This window comes from Cinclus cinclus, chromosome 2 (assembly GCF_963662255.1).
Source record: "Cinclus cinclus chromosome 2, bCinCin1.1, whole genome shotgun sequence".
Lineage (NCBI taxonomy): Eukaryota > Metazoa > Chordata > Aves > Passeriformes > Cinclidae > Cinclus > Cinclus cinclus.
The window spans coordinates 50,712,274-50,733,683 of record NC_085047.1 but is presented as its reverse complement, the minus strand read 5'-3'; the positions used below and the strand labels follow the sequence as shown (position 1 = coordinate 50,733,683).

Below are 21,410 nucleotides of genomic sequence, written 5' to 3'. Positions count from 1 at the left end.
GGGGGGGAAAAAAGTCATTTGTTCCACGCTGGGCGGTTGTTTAGCTCCATCCCCTTGGTATCCTTGTCGCTTCTGTGGTTGAAGAGGATTCCGAGAGCTCGTTGCTAGGGAAGGGACGGGCGGCGAAGAAGTCTCCGTGCATACCTGGCGTCCTGAAACCAGCTCCACTTCTCTTTCGGGCTCTGATGATTCATTCCCTTTCGAGCCTGCCCTGTACTTCGCAATACAGAAGCAGCACATGTGACTGGAACGCTATCAGTGCTGCCTTGCGTTTTCCTGCCTTTGAGAATTTGGGGCATAATCCTGACTTTAACTAACTGGAGATGGTATCTCGAGCCAAAGTTCCGGGTCTGCAGCGAGTGCCGTAGCTGAGCGCTTTGGCTGTGCAGCCACAGCCTCCCGTCCCTGCCCGTGCCTCTGCTGCCGGCAGCTTTCGCTTTGGCGGGGCAAAGTCTCGGCCGCTCGGGACATGGAGGGACGAGCGTTCCCTCCCGGCCCCGCCCGCGGCGGCCGAGGGACCCGGGGCAGGGGCCGGAGCCGGAGCCGGGCTGCGGAGCGGCTCCCCCGGGTCCCCCATCCCGGGCCGGCCCCGACCCCGCGCCCCTCCGGGCCCGGCCCGGCGGGCGGGGAGGAGCGGCTGCTCCAGGCCCTGGGGGGGCTGAGCCTGGGACCCCCATCCCGGGCCGGCGGCAGGCTGGTGCTGCTGCGGGGGCTGCCGGGCGCCGGCAAGAGCACCCTGGCCAGGTAAGCCTGTCCCGGCCCCCGGCTCCGGGGCAGTCCTTCGGGAGTCCATGTGCCCGCCCGGCAGTCGCTCCAGACCCGCAGCGGGCTGGGCTGGGCTGTGGTTCGGGGGGGAAGCGAGAGCCTCGAGGGAGCCTTGGCTGATCGCAGCTGCCCGGAATTCCCCCGGCTCCAGGCTGCGCTGTCCCGGGCACCTGTAGCCGTGTCCGGGTGTTCTGCCCGTGGGGCTGTGCGAGCTCCTGTTCCGAGCGAGCGATACCTACGGGGATGCTTCTGGTGCGATGGACCGATCTCCCCGACAAAGGCAGTACTTGTTCCTTTTCCTAAATGTGTCAGATTGGTGATGGTTCTCTTTTTTCTTCTTCTTTTTTTTTTTTTTTTTTTTTTTTTGGCTGATTGGTTTGGTTGGGTTTTTTTTTCTGGTGTTTTGCGGGTTTTCCTGTGTTTAATCATGAACACGGTAGAACACTTCCTCTCTCTGGCTGAAAATTGGCAACTCGGACTTCTGTTTTCGTAATGTCCTGCAATCCTGGTCAGAGCTTGTGCAGTGTATAAAATGAGCAGAGGAGACCACTCGACTCTCCAACAGCTGATTGTAAATAGGTGGTGTAAACACAGTGGGGAGTGCTGGGAAACAAGCACCGCAGTCGGTATGACTGTGCAGCCATAGTTTGTGATCACAAAATCTCACAGTCTGGTATCATGCAATTTCCAGTGCCACCCACTCTCTATCAAAAGAGGAATGTTCTCTGTCTTCTTACTCTGCTGGGCTGAGGAACCTATGCTGGGATCATGGGCTGCCACAGGAAGGGCTCTGCTGTGAGAGGTGGTAGCACAAAGCTGTGTGATGCCCTGGGTTCGTCTCCAGTTTCCTCTCCTCAAGGCAGCACTCCCCTGTCCCACTGGGCCTTCTGCCTCACTGCACTTTGGCAAACGAAGTTCTTTTATGAATTGGCAAATGCTGTGTTTTGCTCACACCCAAAATACACACCTCTCCCTTAAGAGGCTGTGTAAGTGTGGGCCTGCTCCTTCAGGGGGACTTGGGTCTTCTCGTAGCACAGTAAGAATGTAAGGGTTTGTGGGCATCTTCTCAGGCAGTGCAAGTAACTGTACTTGCCTGTACTATTTAGGTCAAAACACAAGGTTAATTGTTAATGATATATTTACAAAATCAGTTGTAAGTATTGTTGTAGTAGTCCAATGTGAGATGAACATTGGAGCATCTTACTGTTTCTAATCCCTATTATTTGTATCATTGTGTTTAGCTGTTCATCAGCACGCAGATCACAAGGCAGCATTTAGTACCTTTCCTTAACCCTGTCCAGACTGTGAAGGACTATACCAAGAAAATTCTTCTGCTGTTCTCACACTGCATACCTTTTTGTATTGGTAAACGCTATGTGCTGCACAAGGGAAAGCTTGAAAAAAAATGACTGCAATAGATCTCAGTGCAAGATCCCACTTCAGGAGCAAGGTGGATGTTTATTTGCAAAAGCACTCTGTAAACTTATTTTATAAATACAATTTTATTTTCTCGGGTTTTATTCAGTCACAATATCACAACTTAATATTTGCAAGTGTCAAGATGCATATGCACAGGTGGTCTGCCTGAAATCAGAGCAGACAAGGACCCAGCTGTCCCATCCTTGCTTTTTCTGCTGGGTTGCCTCAGCTGGTGGTAACAGAGTGGGTTTTGACCAGGTCTGCTGTGCCATCTCCAGCCAGCAGCTCCTATACTGCCATTTTTTTGCTTGTGAATTCTGCTTATTTGGTGCTCTATAAATCTTTGGTAGGTTTTTTCCCCCATTATATGCATTTTCCCATTTTAGGTGTCTTCATCCTCTGCCCCTCTTGGAACATGGGGAAGGAGGCTGATGTAGCCTAGTGGCCATCCTCCAGCTCTCAGAGCACGGTTTTTCCTGTTGCAGGTCACCAGTGCTGGGCCTCAGCTGAGTGCTGGCCTAGGGGGGTGTAAACAGCACCTGTCCCAGTTTTATTGCTGTTAACGACCTTGGTTGTTGGTGGCCACCATTGTTGCAGCCTTTGATCTGTTCTTTCTTCTGGTGCTTTCACACACGTCTACATTCATTCATTGTGCGTATCAGGCAGTATTTCTGTCACAACCTCTACATCTTTACAAGGCTCATGAGTCTCAAACCATGAATGTTATCACTGGTGATATAGCCACCCAATGAAAACTCCAGTCAAAAGGCCCCTTTTCCATTCCTCACACAGTCCTAAGAAAAAACTTGGATCCATGGCTTGTTTCCCCGACCTTTCAGTGTCACTCAGCAGAGTTTGGATACAGCTTTGTGAGCTTTGGTTATGACATTTTTGTTAAAATTATTTCCTCATCCTGGTTGCTCTCAGCTCAGAGCAGCCCTACATTGGCATGCATCAGTTCAGGTCTGGTTTTTGGAATGCAAAAGTGCACTGGCACTGCGGCATCACTGCTTGGCACAATCTGTGTCTTCTCCAGTTCTCTCTGCTGTTTTTGCCTGGTTTATTTCAGCACCTTTGGTCCTGGGCCAGCTGTTCCTAGCATTACCAGCACCTGACCCCGCTGCAGAACTGCAGCTCTGAGTTCATGGACTTCAGCTCTGCAGCTCCTGCCTCAGGCAGCATTGCACTGTAAACATTTATTTTTGCATGAAATCACTTTAGGTGAGTCTCCTGAGTGCTTTGATCGAATACCACACAAGCCTGGTGCTTTATGAAACAGAGCCGCGTTTGGACCCCCTCAAAGAGACACAAAGGCATGGCTGTGTTCTGCCAGCAGCACCTGGCAGCCAGACAAAGTCCTCAGGGCACCAGGAGTTGTTCAAACACAATAGACAGTGGCAAAGTGCTGGGCATGTGCTCCAGATCTCACCATCCTGCTTTCCTGCTGAAACAGAATGGTTTTAGATACCTTTTAAATGCCACGAAACACTTAACTGTTGGGAAGAGAGGCCAGAGCAAGTAGTTGCATGTGGTGACAGTACATACATATGCTGGTCTCTTATATACCATTCTATGGCCTTCTGAGCACTGAAAATGTTTTTTTTTCCAATCTGCTATCTGAAATCAATTTATTTTCAAGTTTTCTGATGGAAAAGTGTGATAACATATGGATACAAAGTGCATGATGCTCTATCCTTTGCTAAAGAAAGGTTTACTGCTGTTTCAGCAACTACAAAGAATAAAAAAGTAAGAAGAGAATGGGGGATGTTTGCTGAAAACAAATATCCTCAAACCCTTTTCTCCTCACCCCTCTACAAGGTGGAGGAAGTACCATATCCACTAAGAGATGTACCAATGTGCAATTATGTGTCCAAAGCAAATAATTACTGAACTTTTCATGGATGCTGCCTGTCACAATGCAGTTCTTCCAGTTCACTGTCTCTTGAAAAAAATGCAAACATAGATGCTATGTATCCTTTGGTCTTGCAAAGAGATTGCATTTTTCTTTTCCTCCTTACTGACCTGCCAGCAGTGGGTAGTTTTCTTTTTACAGGGCAGTTCAAGATTTATTCATAAATAACCATGGTCACAAGCCCTCCCATTTTGCATAGCTGGTGTGTATTTTTCTAAAATACAGGCATTTTAATGGATTACAGTGATTAAGAGCCTGATGGGATTATGCAGGACCTTTCTTCTAAATCAACCTGAGGTCCTGTGAAGATTGTGAAAGGCTCATTTCCTAAAGATCACACAAAAGGGTTCTTGGTGCCCTTTGGAATGATAAGGGAGAGAAGAAATAGGAGTTTTGTCAGCTTTGTGGGCAATACTGAAGAGATTACAGAAAACAGCACAGTTTTAGCCACAGTTTGGTTGTTTTGCTAAAAAGTTGAAACCAGCAAAATAAACAGAAGGTAAGCCATCTTTTTCCCACTTAATATTTTCCTATGTTGCTGTTAACAGGAGCTCATTTCATATGAATATAGCAACTGTGACAGTATTTCATGGCTCTCAGCCCATTTTGTCTCATGTTTTTCTTGCTTTGAAATACAAGTTTTATCTACTTCAATTGTTGATGTGAGGACTAGAGACCTAGCTTACAGCTATTCACCTACAGTTTAGATTGCTTAAGGGTTAATATCAAAGCTCTTAGTGTTGAAAATACAGTAAGCTATGTGCTAAGAAAATGGATGTTAAAGCTTTTCCTGGTTAAGAACATTTTATAAAGAAATACTGAACAAGAAAAGAAATGTATTGAGGTATTTTATTCATATGCACAATTTTATGTGCCTATTAGTAGCTAAAAGAATGACACATATTTCAGCAAGCAATTTTTTAGAGAAGAAATTGCAATGAATAAAGCAGTGAGAAAGGTGAAGTGCTGAATCATAGTGAATGTACCAGGTTATCCACAGCAGTAACCAGGTAAGCATTAGGTGTTGCTCTCATTTTCATCATAAGAATTTTCTGCCTGAGGACAGAATTAAAGCAAGAAAATTTTACTGTTTGCTAACAGTTTAAAACATGATTTTCTTAAATCACTTTGCCCAGCAGTAATTCTGTGAATAAACCATCCCTTTGGGGCTGGAAGACAAGGACAGGTAGGTGCTGAATGATATACAGGGGGTACAGCCCAGTCATGGCTCCATCAGCACCGAGTCACTGCTCGCTGGGGTGGACCCTACCACAAAATAATATTAATTAATCAGCAGATGGTAGAAGTTACAGTGGAGACAGAGCAAAGTCAGAAGCTGACCTTTATTCAGCTAAATGCACCCTGCAGTCCTGGTGAAGAGCTGCTGCTTGCAGGAAGATTAGGGTACAACTGGTAAGTAAATGGTTGGAACAGAGCTGGATGACAGAATCAATGTTGTTCTGTCTGTGTGCCTGTTCTGCTGATAACCTGGAGACACCTTTTACCTGCTCTTGCCCACATATATAAGAAACTGAGAAATTGTTGTTTTGCAGCTTGTGGGGATGGAAGGAGAAGCATTTAATTAGGAAAGCTGAAATGAGTCACGGGGGCTGGAGACCATGTGTGGTGTGAGACAACAGGGCAGCAGCATTCATGTCTGAGAGACACAGGATTTCTTGATTGACCTTTCTTTCTTTTCCCAAGACATTCCAAGTCCTAGGAAGACATGAAACAGAGGGATGATGCCATGGGCTCTCCCTGACTTCTTGCAGATAATTCCTCCACCCCCAACTCTTTTCTGATTAAAAAAAAAAAAAAAGGACAATTCTGTTTATGGACACAAAAAAATCTGGCTTATGCACAAATGGGAACACAATCATATATTAAGTTTGGGGGTTTTTTTTGTGGTCTCTAAGGCCTGGCAGAGGGATGCTTCATATTTAAACCTACATACAAGGCAGCACTTCTTTTCATCTCCAAGAGCCAGTGCTTGCCTATGAGGCAGTTGGTCAGTGTCCAGCAGGATATGCATCCACTCCCCATGGCATCCCCAGCCTGCAGGAGCACTGCTGGGGGACACATACCCCTGTGAAGGGAAGTGGGATTGCCCAGAGCCACTCACCAAGCAGTCTGCTTTATGGATCTGCAAATTTGTCTTGAAAAATAATTTTTATAAACTCAGATTTTCTTATAAAATATGTTTAAAAGCTGAAGATATAAAAACAACTCTACAAGAGGAGGATTAAGTGGAACAGGGACAAAATTGCATAAAATAATAGAAAATATTGACTTATCACTCAGATACTTGTTTGCAAATTAAAATTTAAAAAAAGTGCTACCTACTTCACAACTAAAAAAGCCCCCCAAACCAAACTGATGCTTCTTTGCACCATCTTTACTAAATGACAAATCCTTCCTTTTGGTTATCTTCAGAAATCTCTGTAGCAAAATTCCCACCGTCACATTGTCTTCTGACACCAACTTCCATGCCTGAATAAGCAGGTTTGGGTTGCTGGCCTTTTTTTTTTTTTTTTTTTTCTGTTCTCTTTACAGTTCTGCTTTCTCAGATAACTCTGAAGGAGAGCTGAATATGTTAATAAGATTAAAGACTTGGATGTTGGTAGTCCAGTGTAGATTTCTCTGCTGAATTACAGAAATCAAGGCCACACCTTCAACCTCCATTCCATTCTTCCTATGTGTCCATCTACTGATTGCAGTACTTCCAGATCCTTTAGATAGGGATTTTTCAAATGAAGCACTGTGTGTATTTGCAGAGCACTCAAATAGCTCATGATGAAATGATCTCTGTTAAAGGGTGTTGCCAGGTACTACTAATTTTTTTCTTTTCCTGCAGAGAACTGAAACGTGACCACCCTGGTGCTGTAGTCCTTAGCACCGATGACTTTTTTGTTGAAAATGGTGTCTACAGCTTTGAGCCTGACTTCCTAGAGGATGCACACAAGTGGAACCAAAAAAGAGGTGAGCGATCTCGATCCAGGGGTTGTTGAAAATAGTTTTGCATTTCAGGCTATCTTTAAACTTAGCCCCCAGAATAAAATATCTCAAAGTGGTGTCATACACTGCAGTTTGTGGGGCGTTGGCTAAAAAGCATGCATTTACCACTTCTGGTTTGATTTCTTCTGACTTATGAAAGGGAAATTTGTAAATGAAAACGTTTTGGAGGTTGGGTAATATTATTTTAGAGGAGGAACTACTGAATCTTGATACCCTTCAGACACCAGCCCAGCAGCTGCTCCCTGCAGTAAAGGCACCATGGTCTTTGCCTCTAAATTCTTAGGTGTCTGCCCTGACCTAGAAGGGGGTGGGAATGTAATGATAGACAGGAAGAAAACTTACAGGCTGAGTTTAAGTTTGAGAATTAAACAACCCAGGTCTCTACTCAATGTACCATGTGCTCTGAAGGAATTTGTAGCGATGGCAAACATACTTTGAGATCATGTAACAGGGATTTCCTGCAAGTGACAGGAATTTTTGGCTGTTGTGTGTTCTGTAAGAGCTTCAGATCAGCCAGAGGCTGCGCCACCTCTTCCATGAGTGCTGCTGGGCACTGACCTCAGCTCCCTTTTGGATGGTAGCTGGTGGGGAACCAAGCATGTGAATAGTGGGCAAAGAAAGGACACTTTGGGGCTAGTAAGGCCTGGCTCTGTTATTTAATATATATTTGCTTTACTTAATGTGTTACATTGCAGCACGCAAAGCAATGAAGAATGGGAAAAGCCCAGTTATTATTGATAATACCAACATTCATGCTTGGGAAATGAAGCCGTATGTGATGATGGTAAGGAAAACTCTGATTTGTTGCTTTTATATCTGCGGCTGTGACATTTACAAGGTGAGCTGACTGAAAAGGTTCTTTATATGGCTAAAAATATTTACTTCAGTTTTCCTGTAGTTCTCTAATTATAGTTAAGGGTGGATATTGTGATGAAGCAGGGGCAGAGGTGCCAGGGTAGTTGTTTAGCTGGTCAGCTTTATAACTCAGTGAAGGCAAAATGACTTGAAAAGATTAACGGCCTTTGAACCTGCCCTGCTACTTCTTGGTGATGAGAGCATCGTACTCCTCCCCCGTAGTGACATGAATTGCACGGTTCCCAAACTATTTGTTGACAAATATATCAAGATATGATTTATAATTATAGTTCATGACTGGTAAAAAACACACCATACAGTCTTTGAAGACGTATTGGTGTCACTTGTCAGGAGATCTGGCAGAGGTGGGAATTCTTTTAGTGCAGTTTCATAATGTCACCTTTGTGTCCTTTAGGCACATGAAAATAGATACCAAGTTACATTCCAAGAACCAGACACACCCTGGAAGTTCAATGTTCAAGAATTGACAAGGTACATAGTTTTTTCTTTGCTGGAGCAGATGGCTTATTGTTTTTTTTGACATGCTCTAAGGTCAGCCTTCTTTCTCTTCATTTAAGGAAGAATGTAGCCTGGTAAATGACAATAGAAGGATTGTTGTGGAAAATTTCCATTATTGAGTATCTGGTCTGTAGTGAATTCACCCTGAAAGAGCTTCAAGTGAGTTAGGCAGTAGAAAAAGCAACAGGCCCTGAAGCATGTTTTTGTGCTGCAAGCTTGATGGGGCAGGAGCCCTGATTTTCATTCTGTATTTTGAGCAACCATCTCTTTTTTTTGGGCACCAACCTGAATCTGAGCACTACAGACAATATTCAGACTTTTGTCCTTAATAATCTAACCATAACAGATGCTGTCCTGCTGCAGCATGGAGGGATGGTACATCAAGTGTGGGTAAGAAATGGGGTTCTAGAGGGTCTTTTTAAAGATCTTAAAACACACACACACATGGGATGTAAAGAATGTATCCACTCTGCACACATAGAGGCAGCTGAATGTGGCTTTTAAGAATGTTATGTTGACCAGTGACTGCAGGGTTAAGGGCTGTAGTCACTGAAAAAATTCATGCAGGCTGACTTCCTAGCCTTTAGCCAGCCCGATGTGAAGTGAGTTACAGGGGACAGTGCTCTCCCAGCTACCAAATCCAGAAGATAACACATGCTAACTTGTTAGTGCAAGAAAACAAGGCATTGGTGCTTCATTGCAATGGATGGATTTGTTTTCTAGTCAGAAATTAATGCTGCTCCTGTCTGTGTGTGATGGACACAAATGGCAGAGGACCAAGGCCCAAGAGTGCTCATGGTTGCAGGGGGAGGCAGGACGTGGCAGATGATGGCTCAGGGCTGGGGGAATCACCAGCCCGAGTCATCAACCAGCTCTGGCCTCAGCAGCACCAGCCATTGGTAGGGGAGCACTGCAGAGGCACAATCTGAGCATTCTTTGTAGGCAGAGCTGCTCAGCAATTTGCCATTTGTTTTATTAAATATTTGACACACACTGACTTTTCACAGCAGCATTGTAAAGCTTACTAGCATAGACTCACTAGGGCACAAGCTGCACCTTAATAGCACTGAATGGCAAACCCAAAAGTCATTCAGGGTTTAGAAATTCCTGGTGGTCTTTGGGAAGCCAATTCCTGCTACGTTGTGGAGGGATCGTGGCTGGTGCTACTCTGGCTGCGCTATCCAGAAAGCCCTGCATGTTCGAGCACTGTGTTCCACTCGCTCTCACATTTGTCATTTACGAGTCTATCCTGGAGCCTGAGCCATATCACGCGTGGTGTTTCCCTACTTGCTCCCAAAGCAACAGCAGTTTGTGACCTCTATCCTTGCTGCTCTATCAGTGTCTGGGCTGGCTGCAGCTCTTGCTGCATCTCCAGCTGTACAAAAGCTCACTGAAGCCAACCAGCTGTTAGGGCTAAAACACAGCAACATTGGTATAAAATACCACACAGGTCTTCTACACAACTCTTATCCTGGACCTTCATCAACTTCCTATGTCCTGTCTGCCTCCCAAAAATAAAGGTGTTATATTTTTCAGCAGTCACAATAATATTCCTAAGAAGTAGGTGGAAGTGAACAGTAATTTGAAAGAAAAGGCCAGAGAGAGATCAGTGGGGACCCGAACCATTATGCTGAACCGATCAGGAACTTCAGCAAACTGAAGGTAACCTCTCATATGCAGACAGTTAATTACTTGTATTTTCTGTTACTGTTGACTCTGCAGAAGAAATATTCATCATGTCCCCAGGGAAAAGATACAGCGGATGAAAGAACAATACGAGCACAATGTTACCTTCCACAGTGTTCTCCGGTCTGAAAAACCAGGCAGGGACGAAGGAAGCTACAGTGGAGCAGCTCATGGCACCCACCTTTCTGCCTTGCCAAGGAGGAGACCTGGCACAGCACGTACAAATGTGACATTTAACTGAAGATGTGCATTCCTTGGTGTTTTAATTATCAGGGTACAAGAGGCTCTAGTTTTACCTTTTTTTCTAAACTGTTTTTTATTCTTGTGCTTTTCTACTACATTTTTAAATTACTTTTATTTCTTACATACTTTTAAATAGCATTGGACTGTGATCTCACAGCTCTACAGGACTACTGTAAGAGCACTGCACCCAGCACGAATGTATTCCCTCTCATCCCTCTTCCTCCAGGAAAATCCATTCAGGCATGTTTGAAATGCACTAGCTCTACCACAGTGCCATTTTTTTGGTGTTTTTTCTGCATCATAGTCTGATGCTAGAAATAAACATTCCTAACTTATTTCTGTCTTAAGGCTATTGTGGCCAATTCTTTCCCCACACAATTGGCATTTCTTGCCATTTTTATGCTTTATATCTGACTGTATAAACTTTTTGTATCTACTGTCTTACATACACCATTATTGTAACTTTCAGAGGCAAAGTGAATGATGGCAAAAGTAGCTCAACAGATTGTAGCAAGATCTGATGCTGTTCCCTTTTCACTGACTGGACTCATGCTTGTCTTACCTCACACACAGCTTCTCCAGCCAGGAAAGCAAAACATTTTAACAAAGCAAACTTTGCTCTTCATCTCTCCGAGACATAGGAGCTCACTGATCCCAAGATGGAGAGGCTACAAAAATAAATGTTAATGTTAGGCTTGTGCCTGTTAACTCTTAAGTGGGAACAGGGCAACAGGAGCAGCTCTGAACAGCTGAAGCAGAAACACAGACCAAGGAACTATTGAGTAATAACTGCACTGCCTTTTGCTCTGAATCAAATAATCATAGCTGCTCTTTAAAGCTCTTTTAGTGCTATATGCAAGTCAATACCTGTGCCAGAATAGCAGAGCAACATTTTGGAATGAAAGTGGTTTTTGGTGAAAATAAAGAGAACTTTTTATTATGCTCTGTGCCACTTTGGACAGCCAAACACCTATTCTGATGTTGCAGAAGGTTAACAAAACTGATGGCTTTAGACTGAAACAAAGATCTTGCTGTCATATAAGAACACAGAATCACTGGCTTACAAAATGTCATCAAACCCTCAGCCATGCTGATGCTATTGTATAATACATCTATCTTTTTGAGAAGTGTTTACATACTAAACTTCAAACTATTTTGCAAATGAATTGGTATTTAATGAGTCTTTGTAATAGAACTTTATTAAATACAATCGAGTTTTAATGTACAAAGTGTAAAAATAATTTGATTTTGAAATATATACAATACTGTACATGTGCATTAGCAGCATTTTTGGGATTTTTGTCTTTGTAGATTCTGTTGGGTGGTAATGAGTCCTCAGGTTCCTCTGGGTTCTTCTGAAGAGCCTCAGCTACTTCAGAACTGCTTTAGATGAGTTATTTGTTTTCCCAGTAGACCTGGAACTATTTCTGGATGAAAGATCGCCAGATAAAGTAGTAGCTGTTGCATTGCTGTTTTCATTTACATAATCTATCTTCTTTTCTTCTGGTAAATTATTCACGAGTGCTTGTGTATTAATCATTGCCAGTTCTTCATCAGCAACCAGATCATTCTCAGGAAGATGCACAGTTTCTCGCACTTTTCTGCAAGGGGTGACAGGGCCAATATTCTGATCTGTCTCTTTAGGTGACTTGCTGTGCTGTAAACCCAAACTTCGTGGAGGCTGAAATGCTCTTTTAACAGATGGAGAAATTACTGAACATATTGGTGTCAGAGGGGGAGGGGCAGGTATGCAACTGAGGAAGTCCATAGCTTTTCTCTTTTTGCTGGTTTTGAGACAGTCTTCATTACCTGTAGCAGGTGAAGATGTTTTTGCTGACCCTGGTGTGACAAGTTTCATGCTTGGTGTGACAAGTTTCATGCTTGGTGTGCTAGTTGACAAAGGGCTTGGATGCTTCATTTCAATTCTAGAAGAGATCTGGGTAAAAAGAGAAGTTATATGTTGAATAGAATGTCTTGAACTTCCTCAATGCCTTCCAAAAAAGGGGACTCCCCCGATATAAAAACACTACATGATCATTCATATCCCATTTAAGGTTAGTCTGGTATCTCCTGCTAGTGACTGATATAATTCCTTCAAGTGCTGATGATTGATAAAGCACTGTTTATCTGTACATTTACATTTTGTTTCTAAGAGCTAAACAAAATGTATTGGCATTTCATTATGCCATATGGTAAGAAATCAAAGCACCCACAAGTCTTCTACTACCTTGTCTATGTCCTCCACATGTGGTTGGTTAAATAAGTAAAAAGGAAGAAAAAAAACTGAAGAAAACCCGGGATAGAACATAGATCAAAAAATTTGAAGATAACAATACACACAAGACAGATGCTGCATAGCGAATCTTTCAAACACAGGCTTGAGAATACACTTAATGTCTCATTTTTTAAAAGATGATTAATGTGTTTAATAAACTATAAAGATATAAACTAGTTAGTCTATAAAATATATAAACTAAACCTTCAGAATTAAGCATTAGCCCTCCCTCTGAAAGGGAAGAGGATGCCTTATAAGCTTAAACTTAGTCCCCAGGAACTTATCACACCAGGGTCTTTCCACCTCCCTTGCAACTCATGGCAGGAAAATTTTTTGTTCTGACTGTGTTCAGTACTCCACATCAGAAGCAACTCACCACCAGTAGCTTTCATGGGAAACCTGAGTACTATTTCCATCAATTTTTGTCAAGAATGCTAAAATACATTTACTAGGTGATACCTCTTTCCTTTTAAATCCTAGAAATATCTAGAAAAAGACCAAGAAGTAAATTCTTTCAACAAAGGTGGGAACTGCTGAATGCCTTAAAATAAAAATATACAGATCAAGATCCTTCTTTCTGTGACCTTCACATTGGATAATCTTCACAGTGGGACCAAAGAAGCACTAAATCATCTACAAAGGATGATTCATTTGACATCAAATTCAAAATACTTAAAGTACATTGTGGAAACACAGTCCACAAGGGGAAGTTTTCATGTACTGTTTGGAGGAAGGATAATCTACCTCATGGTTCTTCCTGGGGAATAATCCTAAACCCACACATATAGAGAAAGCTTCTAATCAGTTTAGAAGAAGACTGGATGAAGTGGACTGAGAAGTGAGACCATTCACCACAGCAGTAACACTTAAATCCTTACTGCATGTACTGCCAGTACAAACACAGCATTAATTACCAGAAGCTTACCAAACATTTATCCTCTGCAAAGCTGCAGGGAGGAGAGGGACTTTCCAAGCCACATCTTTTAGTTAAACTGGGTGTAAGCAAGAGATTTCTTCGTAGCAAATTCATCAATTTACTTTCTGCATCAGAGCAAAAGGAGGCCACATTCTGTAAGGGAGAACAGAGTTTGCAATGCAGAATAGCTGGCTTTCAACTATGTGAAGACTACACGCACTACATTTAAGACTTTCTTTTTTCATCATCATCCCACTGGATTTTTATTTTATGTCAAACCAACAACATAGAAGACTGCAGCACTTTCTGTCCATAGCAGATTCCCTACTGACAGGTACAAGATCTTTTGCCAGCCAGAGATTCTGTGGCACGTCCTAGAGACGGTGCTGGATGAGGTGAAAAAAAACAAAAAATCAAGACATTCACTCCTCCAGGAAAATTGCATTAATGTCTTACCCCACTCTCCCAGAAAATCCCCCTCAAATTCAGCATTATGTGCATTACTTGCTTTAAGGATTTATCAGTACTAACAGACTTTTTGGTGAAGGATGTAACACAGCAGTAACTAAAACTAACCATCAAAAGACACTTCTACAGGTTTACCTCTATCACACTTCTCAGTTCATTAAGCTTCTCTTGAAGACAGCATTCCTTTGGACTGGCTGAGAATAAAGAAAGATCTCCAGCCAACAGCACAGGAATTTCTGATCTGAATTCAGACTGCCACTGAAGGTTGCTTGCAGAAATGAATGAGCAGCGGACAACTACATCTTCAATAGCCAGGTGTCTGAGATCTGTCCAGATCTTTATTGCCACTAAATTATAGCTTTCATCAGATAAGTACACCACCGTAGTGAAACCTAAAAGCAGGAAAAAAGTCTGAATTAACCCTTTACACCTCTTTAAGAAAAGGTACTGTGATTTGGATCTACTAAAAAAAAAGTGACACACATCTTGAGAGAGCTACATGGCAGCCCATCTGCATGGTGACAGGTTTCTCGTGCCTCTTTCATATTCTACACCAGCTCCCTACTGATTATAGAAAACAACTTAAAGTCTGTGTCTTTAAAAACAATACTCCTGTGGAACTTTTCATTTTTTATATCCAGAAAATTATCCACCTCTCCCCATCCATGAGCTCCAGTGCCTGAATTCCACTCATTCCATGACACTACACAAAAGAGAGAGTTCATGTACATGCATGATGGTGTTTCTGAAGATGCTGAACACAGATGTGAGAACTTATGCCCACCATTTGTGGAAAAAAATATAAATACAAAAAAAAATTAAATACAAGCTGCTTTTGAGCTTAGATCCCACCTTACTAAGTTCCTGAGCTAATAAGCAGAGACAGTTTTTCTTCAGAAATACAGATTTACCTGCCAACATGTTACTGTGATGGGCTGTGTTAGCAGGTTTTCACAGGTTTGAGATGCAGGTACAACACCAAGATAACTCTGACTTTTGAAATAAAGAATTCAGTGCTTATTCAATGGGAGGACATGAACGGGGTCCACAACGTACCTGTTCTGCTAACAGAAATTACAACTCCAACTAAATCCACTTCAGCACATGGTGGCTGAAAAGAAGGATCCAACAAACTGGTGAATTCTAGAGCCTTTCTTGGAAAGAAAATCTGTACCAGCATCTCCTGTGATACCTGATGAAACACAAAACTTCAGTATTTGCCACACTTATGGAGTGCGACGCATTTTAATTGCGCAGCTTTATGCACTTAGAGCACTTACTGGTAGCTGTAGATACTGAGTTTTCTTGGTGGCTGTTAACTGGACGTTGGTGGAATCTGCCTTGCCCCTGGACTGGGATGCTGACAGCTGGAAGATCCTGTAGCGAGCACCTTCCTTCAGCAAGGAACACACGTCAGGCAGTGGGCGCCAGATACTCAGTACTGCTCCTGTCAACAGCACAGAAAGCTCAGTTACCTGCTCAGTAATAAGTTGAAGACTTTTAAACAAAATAAATCTACAACACTCCCTCCTATCCAAAAGCCCTAAACCAAGAATCAAACTGGAAATACTAACATGCAAGCTAAAATACTGTTTGGAAACTCTTCAAATCTACCTACACTGGCCAGCTACCACACTTAGTTAAAAGTTATATATAATTTTTCAGGAACTAACCTTTATGTTTTTCTTGCTTTCTGTAGTCTACCACATATAATCTCCATACTGCAGTCACGTCCCTCTTGTAACAACCATTTTCTTCCTGTTCTGCTGACTCTAAAGCCTTCTTGAATTGTTCCTGCATCTGAGTTTGTTTTTTGTCATTCATCAGCTGCCTGTAAGCCTTCAAGGCTTTTAATTGGTCATTGCTGAGATAGCCCTGCAACCAAGAGAAAATGAACTCAGTATCTTTTTTATTAATCAAAAAAAAACACTGTCAAGATTTTTAGATAGCCTCTTTCTTGAGCATTCATCTGTTAGAAGCAATTTTTTTCCAGGTGATACACTATTAGGACTATGAAATGAGGAATATTAAAACAACAGGAGGGAGCAGTCTCACCTGGTACTCAGCTGATACTCTCTGGTCTGTGCAGAGCATTACATTACACACTGTTCTTATGTGACAGTTAGTGAGAAGCCTGCTTGAGACTGCATAACTAAGGTGAATATTTAATATAACAGGCAGGCTTGCCTGTTTCATATGAAGATATACTAGGAAAAATTTCTGTAAGAATAAAGGAAGAGTTGCACTTCTCCTCAGGCTGCTGTCTCTGACTTGACACAATGATTTACACCAAAATGCATCAAACCCATCACTTTTCTGACCAAGCCTTCAAGTCCCTGTACACGCAGTTCCAGAGACATGGATACCATTTTATCAAATAAAGACAGATCATATGGCTTTATGACAGACAAGGATCCTCACTTGCAAAAGGCAAGGCACATATTTAATTTTTAACTACTGTCAGGAACTAATTACCTGCATCTTTATTAGTAAAGGCATTAACACTTAAAAGTTGTGATTTAACTGGAACAGGGAATAAAGACAACAAAGACAATATAATTATTCAAACAATTCAGTGAACAGCATGCAAGAATATGTGTATGAAACTCTAGACTGATGAGATGCATTAAGTTTTCATATATGCAAGACAAAGCAAAGTAATAAAATTACAAGTAACATTAACTTTTAATTGTGCTATACCCTGGATATTTATACCAAAAGAAAATTGCCATTCAAGATAATATTGATCAATTACAACAGGCCTTCATTAAGTTTTTTTCAAAATTTTTAATGTTAATTTATTTAGCAATAAGCATGCTGTAGAAAATATCAAAAGGCAGCAAAACCAAAGAGTAATTTAATGGTCAATTTTAACAGGAGTTATTAAATTTTAATTTATTCCACAAGCTTTTCAAAATTAGCCCAGTAGGATCTACAGTTACCTCAATATAACCAGGATCAGATGCATTCTGAATTGCTTCATAAAGTTCTGCACCATCTTGCAAATTATGGATTTGCTGTCTTGTGACTATCCGTGATCTCAGTGTTCTTCTACTGGTTCTCTCTGTTGAGAAAAAGCCTTTATGTGGAGTACAACCAATACACTTTAAAGTGAAGGAAGAAATAATTATGTAAGAAGCACAGTAGTACTTAGGCCTTGCCAGAATACAAAACACATGTATAGGAATTTATATATATGTGTGTGTGTGTGCATGTATACACATCAGGAAAATACAAGAAGAAAAAAAAAATCTTATTAATTTAAATACAGCATAGATAAGAATATTATACAAACTTCGGGGAAGCCAGTATCAGTGTCAGCACTTAGGAGAGGGTGGGAGATTTGATGGGTTGCCAAGAACCTTCATAGATACTTGACTGCATTTTCTTTACATCCATTGCTTCCTCTTCCTCTTATGCAGCAGAAAAGTCTTAAAGACACCAAGATGTGGGACAGCAGGTGACCACAGGCCTGCACATGAAGCCTCCTGAGGACATCAGCTAAACGCCAAGTTAGCTTACATTAAACTATTACCCTCCCCTTAGGTAAGTCACTTTGCTGCCAGAATTTGATGAACTCCTTCAGCACAACAGAATCCCGTGTACACAAGTTTACCAAACATAAAACAACACATGAGGTGTCATAGCAGTGAAGTTAAGGCCATTACAAGGCCATCTCTCATTTTAACTAAGAATTCCATGCTAGAACTACTGTTAAAAATCACTGGCAGAAGTGGACAGTGTCAGCCATTACAGAATTAGAAAATAGCTGAAGTGGAAGGGAGCTCTGGAGGTCAATGGTCCAACCCCCCTGCTCAAGTAGGGCCACCCTACAGAAGACTGACCAAGACCATGCCCAATGAGCTTTTGATAATCTCCAGGGACGAGATTTCACATCTTCTCTAGCCAATAATGTCAATTAACAATCATAGTGAAAAAGTGTTTCCTGATGTCCAGGGGGAACTTCCTGTGTTTCAGTTTGTGCCCATTTGGCTCTGGACCTGTCACAGGACACCACTGACAGAAACTTAGCTCCATCTTCTCTGCACTGTCCTTTCATGTATTTAAGCACATTGATCAGATGTCCCTGAGCCTTCTCCAATCTCAGTGGTCCCAGGTCTCTCAGCGTGTCCTATGTCAGATGCTCCAATTCCTTAAATACATTAATGGCCCTTTGTAGTAATATCTCCAGTGGGCCATATCTCTTTTGTAGTGAGGACCCCAGAACTGGACACAGCATTCTGCATGTGGCCTCACCAGTGCTAAAGAGAACAGAAGGATCACCTTCTTAGACTTTCTGGCAATCCTCCTCAACTTGTCCTCCAGAATCCCCAGGGCTCTTTCTGCCATGCTGCTTTCCAGATGGTGGCCCCCAGCACATACTGGTGCATGGCACTGCTGCTCCCCAGGTGCAAGATCCGCAATTTGCTTTGCTGAACTTCATGAGGTACCTGTTACCATATTTCTCCAACTGCCAAAAATCCCTCTGGATGGCAGCATAATCCTCTAGTGTATCCACCATTTGTCCACATTTTCAGCATCAAACCCGCTGTAAGTACACCACCCCATTCTCCAGATCATTAATGAATTTGTTACAACAGGACTAGGCCCAGTACTCATCCCTGGCATACACCAGGAGTTACTGGCCTCCAAACAGACTTTGTGCCACTGATCACCACCCTTTGGGTCCTACTGTTCAGACAGTTTTCAGTCCACCTGCTTGCCTGCTCATCCAGCCCATCCATCAGCCTCTCTCTGCAGATATTAAGGGACAGTGTCAAAAGCCCTTCTGAAGTCCAGGTACACAATGGCACTGCTCTCACCTCAATTGCCTAAGCTAGTGATTACATCACAGAACACTGTCAGGTTGGTCAAATATGACTTCCCCAGAGTGAATCCTTGCTGAATGCTCCAAATCATGTATTTCTCCTTTGTGTGCCTGTTAAACAGGATTATTCCAGGATTATTTGTTCCAGCACCTTCTCAGGGATCAAGGTAAGGCTGACTGGCCTGTAGTTTTCTGCTCCTTCCTGTCTTTTCTGAATACAGCAGACACATTTGCTTTCTTCCAGTCTCTGGGCACCTCTACCAATCAACTAATGATCATTCAGAGAGGATCAAAAGCAGCCCCACAGACATCAGTCAGTTCCTTCAGTACTTCTGAGTTAATCCCATCATCAGCCATAGACTTAGAAATGTCCCGTTTGCTTGAGTGTTCTCTAACTTGATCCTTCCTCTTCTACCAAGGGTGTGTCTTCCTTGCTTCAGAATGTCCCCTGGTCTCTGTGGCCTGGGATTGCCAACCAAGGGCACTCAGTAACTCAGAATTCTCCATGGCCTGTGTCACCAGAGTCCCTGTCCCACTGAGCAGCTCCACTGACCTCAGTATCTGCAGAATCATGCAATTATCCATGAGGAAAGATGTGTAATGCTCAGTCTTGGTGTTCAGGTCTACTGAGATACATCCTAACAGTGCCCACCTCTGAGTGAAATCTTACAGTGTCACGTCCCTGAAGGGAACGATATTATGAATTCTACAATTTTGTAGCATTTCCCTGAGAATCCTCTCAAGAATAATTTTTTAGTGGCCTGGCTACTAATATGCTCAAGAAGTATTTCCTAGATAGCTGCAAAGCCATGCAAATAAGCATGTAACCATTTTGTACCAAAAGGTCTTGATACACAAGAAGCAAAAACCTGAAACAAGACAAAGCAAAAACAACAAAGAAAGTAACCCAAAATCCCATCTATGCTTCTCTATCACCAGAGAAGATTCTTGACAATTTCTCTGGACTTTTCTGAAAACATAAAAATGTTTTTCTGTTCTTAATAGGTGTTCTGAAAGAATGAAAGCTTTACCTTCATGTTTTTCATATTCTGCTTGTATTTTAGCAAACAGTGCTTCCAGTTTCTTTTGCTGATCCTCTGCATGCTTGGCAGCTTCCCTTTCTTCAGCTCGGCTGTTACGAAAAATGTAGGAACCAGCTGACGTCTTTTCCATCCACTGAAATAAAAAGATTAAAACTAAACCCAGACTTTTAAAAAATTATTTGTAACAATATCTAGCTCCTCTTTCATACTCACTTTTAAGCAAAAATGCTTTAAAAATGAACAGGCAGCAGACCTTAAGTTCTTCCAGCCTAACAGATAAATGGCAAAACTTCACAGCATTGGTTGGTAACTTGATAAAGACACACAGAATGGAGAAGTAGCCAAGAAAAGATGATTTAACAGCTGAAGAAAACATAGCTTCAAGTAGTGGGTATCAGTGTTGTAAATTAGATGATGAATGGATCCCACTAATAGATACATTAAGATACAAACCATCAAACTCAATGCTTAAAAATACACCAGACTGCATTCTTGTCTTTCCACATTTATGTACTGTCTGTTTTAACACCCTAGATTAGATGCTGTAGAAGTACTATGATGTAGTTCTGCAGGTGTTCCTAAACCTTTTCTACCTGAGATGGTTCCATAGGACTAGAGACTTGTCCACAACCCTGCCAGAACTGGCTTGCCTGATTTGAAGAGATCAGTGAGCTAAACAAGGCTGCCAAAAGTGATCCCTTTCCTTCCTTTCCCATTTTTTGCACAGTTCTGTCTTCTCCCTTGCACTGGCTCTAGCATATATCTGACCTCAGAGGACTGTATCAGTTTGGTAATTCAATAGACAGCAGTTCACTGTGTGTTTTCAATATTATTACCAGTTACTTTTTCCTAGTTTAATGAATTGAGTTACCTAGGTAACAGGACGAGACAAGCTCCAGGTTTAGAACAGAGAAGAAGCAGGAGCATATAGTGAAAGCAAGATAAGGAAAGGTTGCAGGACTAATCCTTATGAGGCAGTGAATTGTTGAAATAGGCTCTGCCTACCTCATTAATTGCACACCATGTATTTCCTGCATTACTCAGTTTGACACCTTTTATTACGGTTACTGTGATACCTACACTCCTTGAATCTTGAGGTAAAAGGAGACAGACAGCCCAAATCTTTTTTTTGGTAGCCCATACCTACTTTTGGTATGTTTGAGCAAGAGTCTCAGTGTTTAAAAAAGAAAAAAGTACATCAATCTCTTGACATAGCTGGATATGAAGAAGCACTTTCCTCCCCAGCCTGGAAACCATTTACTGTGATGCAGTTATAAATTACAGTCTCCTTTCTGAGACCTAAATAAATGTTTGTTCTACCAGGCAGCTCATAGAAGTGTTGCAGTTTCCTCCATGAAATTAATGATCTAAACAGCAAAGTAATGATCCAAACCAAATGTTGCTAGTACCTTTGCAGAATTCATTCCATACCCACCAACAATAATGTAATACCTTGGAAAGAAGGC

The 21,410-nt window shown here is 42.1% G+C and overlaps 2 protein-coding genes across 2 annotated transcripts in view; one reads left to right on the top strand and one right to left on the bottom strand.

The window, feature by feature from the left end:
- Window positions 1-344: 344 nt before the first annotated feature.
- Window positions 345-11,637, top strand: N4BP2L1 (NEDD4 binding protein 2 like 1). Its single transcript, XM_062487639.1, has 5 exons — window positions 345-744; window positions 6,951-7,075; window positions 7,807-7,895; window positions 8,382-8,458; window positions 10,208-11,637. Exons 1-5 carry the CDS (start codon window positions 470-472, stop codon window positions 10,410-10,412), a joined length of 771 nt encoding a protein of 256 aa, XP_062343623.1. The 5' UTR covers window positions 345-469; the 3' UTR covers window positions 10,413-11,637.
- A 146-nt stretch (window positions 11,638-11,783) lies between these two features.
- BRCA2 (BRCA2 DNA repair associated) overlaps window positions 11,784-21,410 on the bottom strand; it is a 33,669-nt gene continuing 24,042 nt past the window's right edge. The window contains exons 19-26 of the mRNA XM_062514698.1: window positions 19,933-20,077; window positions 17,016-17,137; window positions 15,747-15,948; window positions 15,354-15,520; window positions 15,130-15,265; window positions 14,209-14,465; window positions 13,615-13,758; window positions 11,784-12,350 (exon numbers count right to left, since the gene is read on the bottom strand). Coding sequence (XP_062370682.1) covers window positions 11,784-12,350; window positions 13,615-13,758; window positions 14,209-14,465; window positions 15,130-15,265; window positions 15,354-15,520; window positions 15,747-15,948; window positions 17,016-17,137; window positions 19,933-20,077 — 1,740 coding nt within the window. The remainder of the gene's footprint in view (window positions 12,351-13,614; window positions 13,759-14,208; window positions 14,466-15,129; window positions 15,266-15,353; window positions 15,521-15,746; window positions 15,949-17,015; window positions 17,138-19,932; window positions 20,078-21,410) is intronic.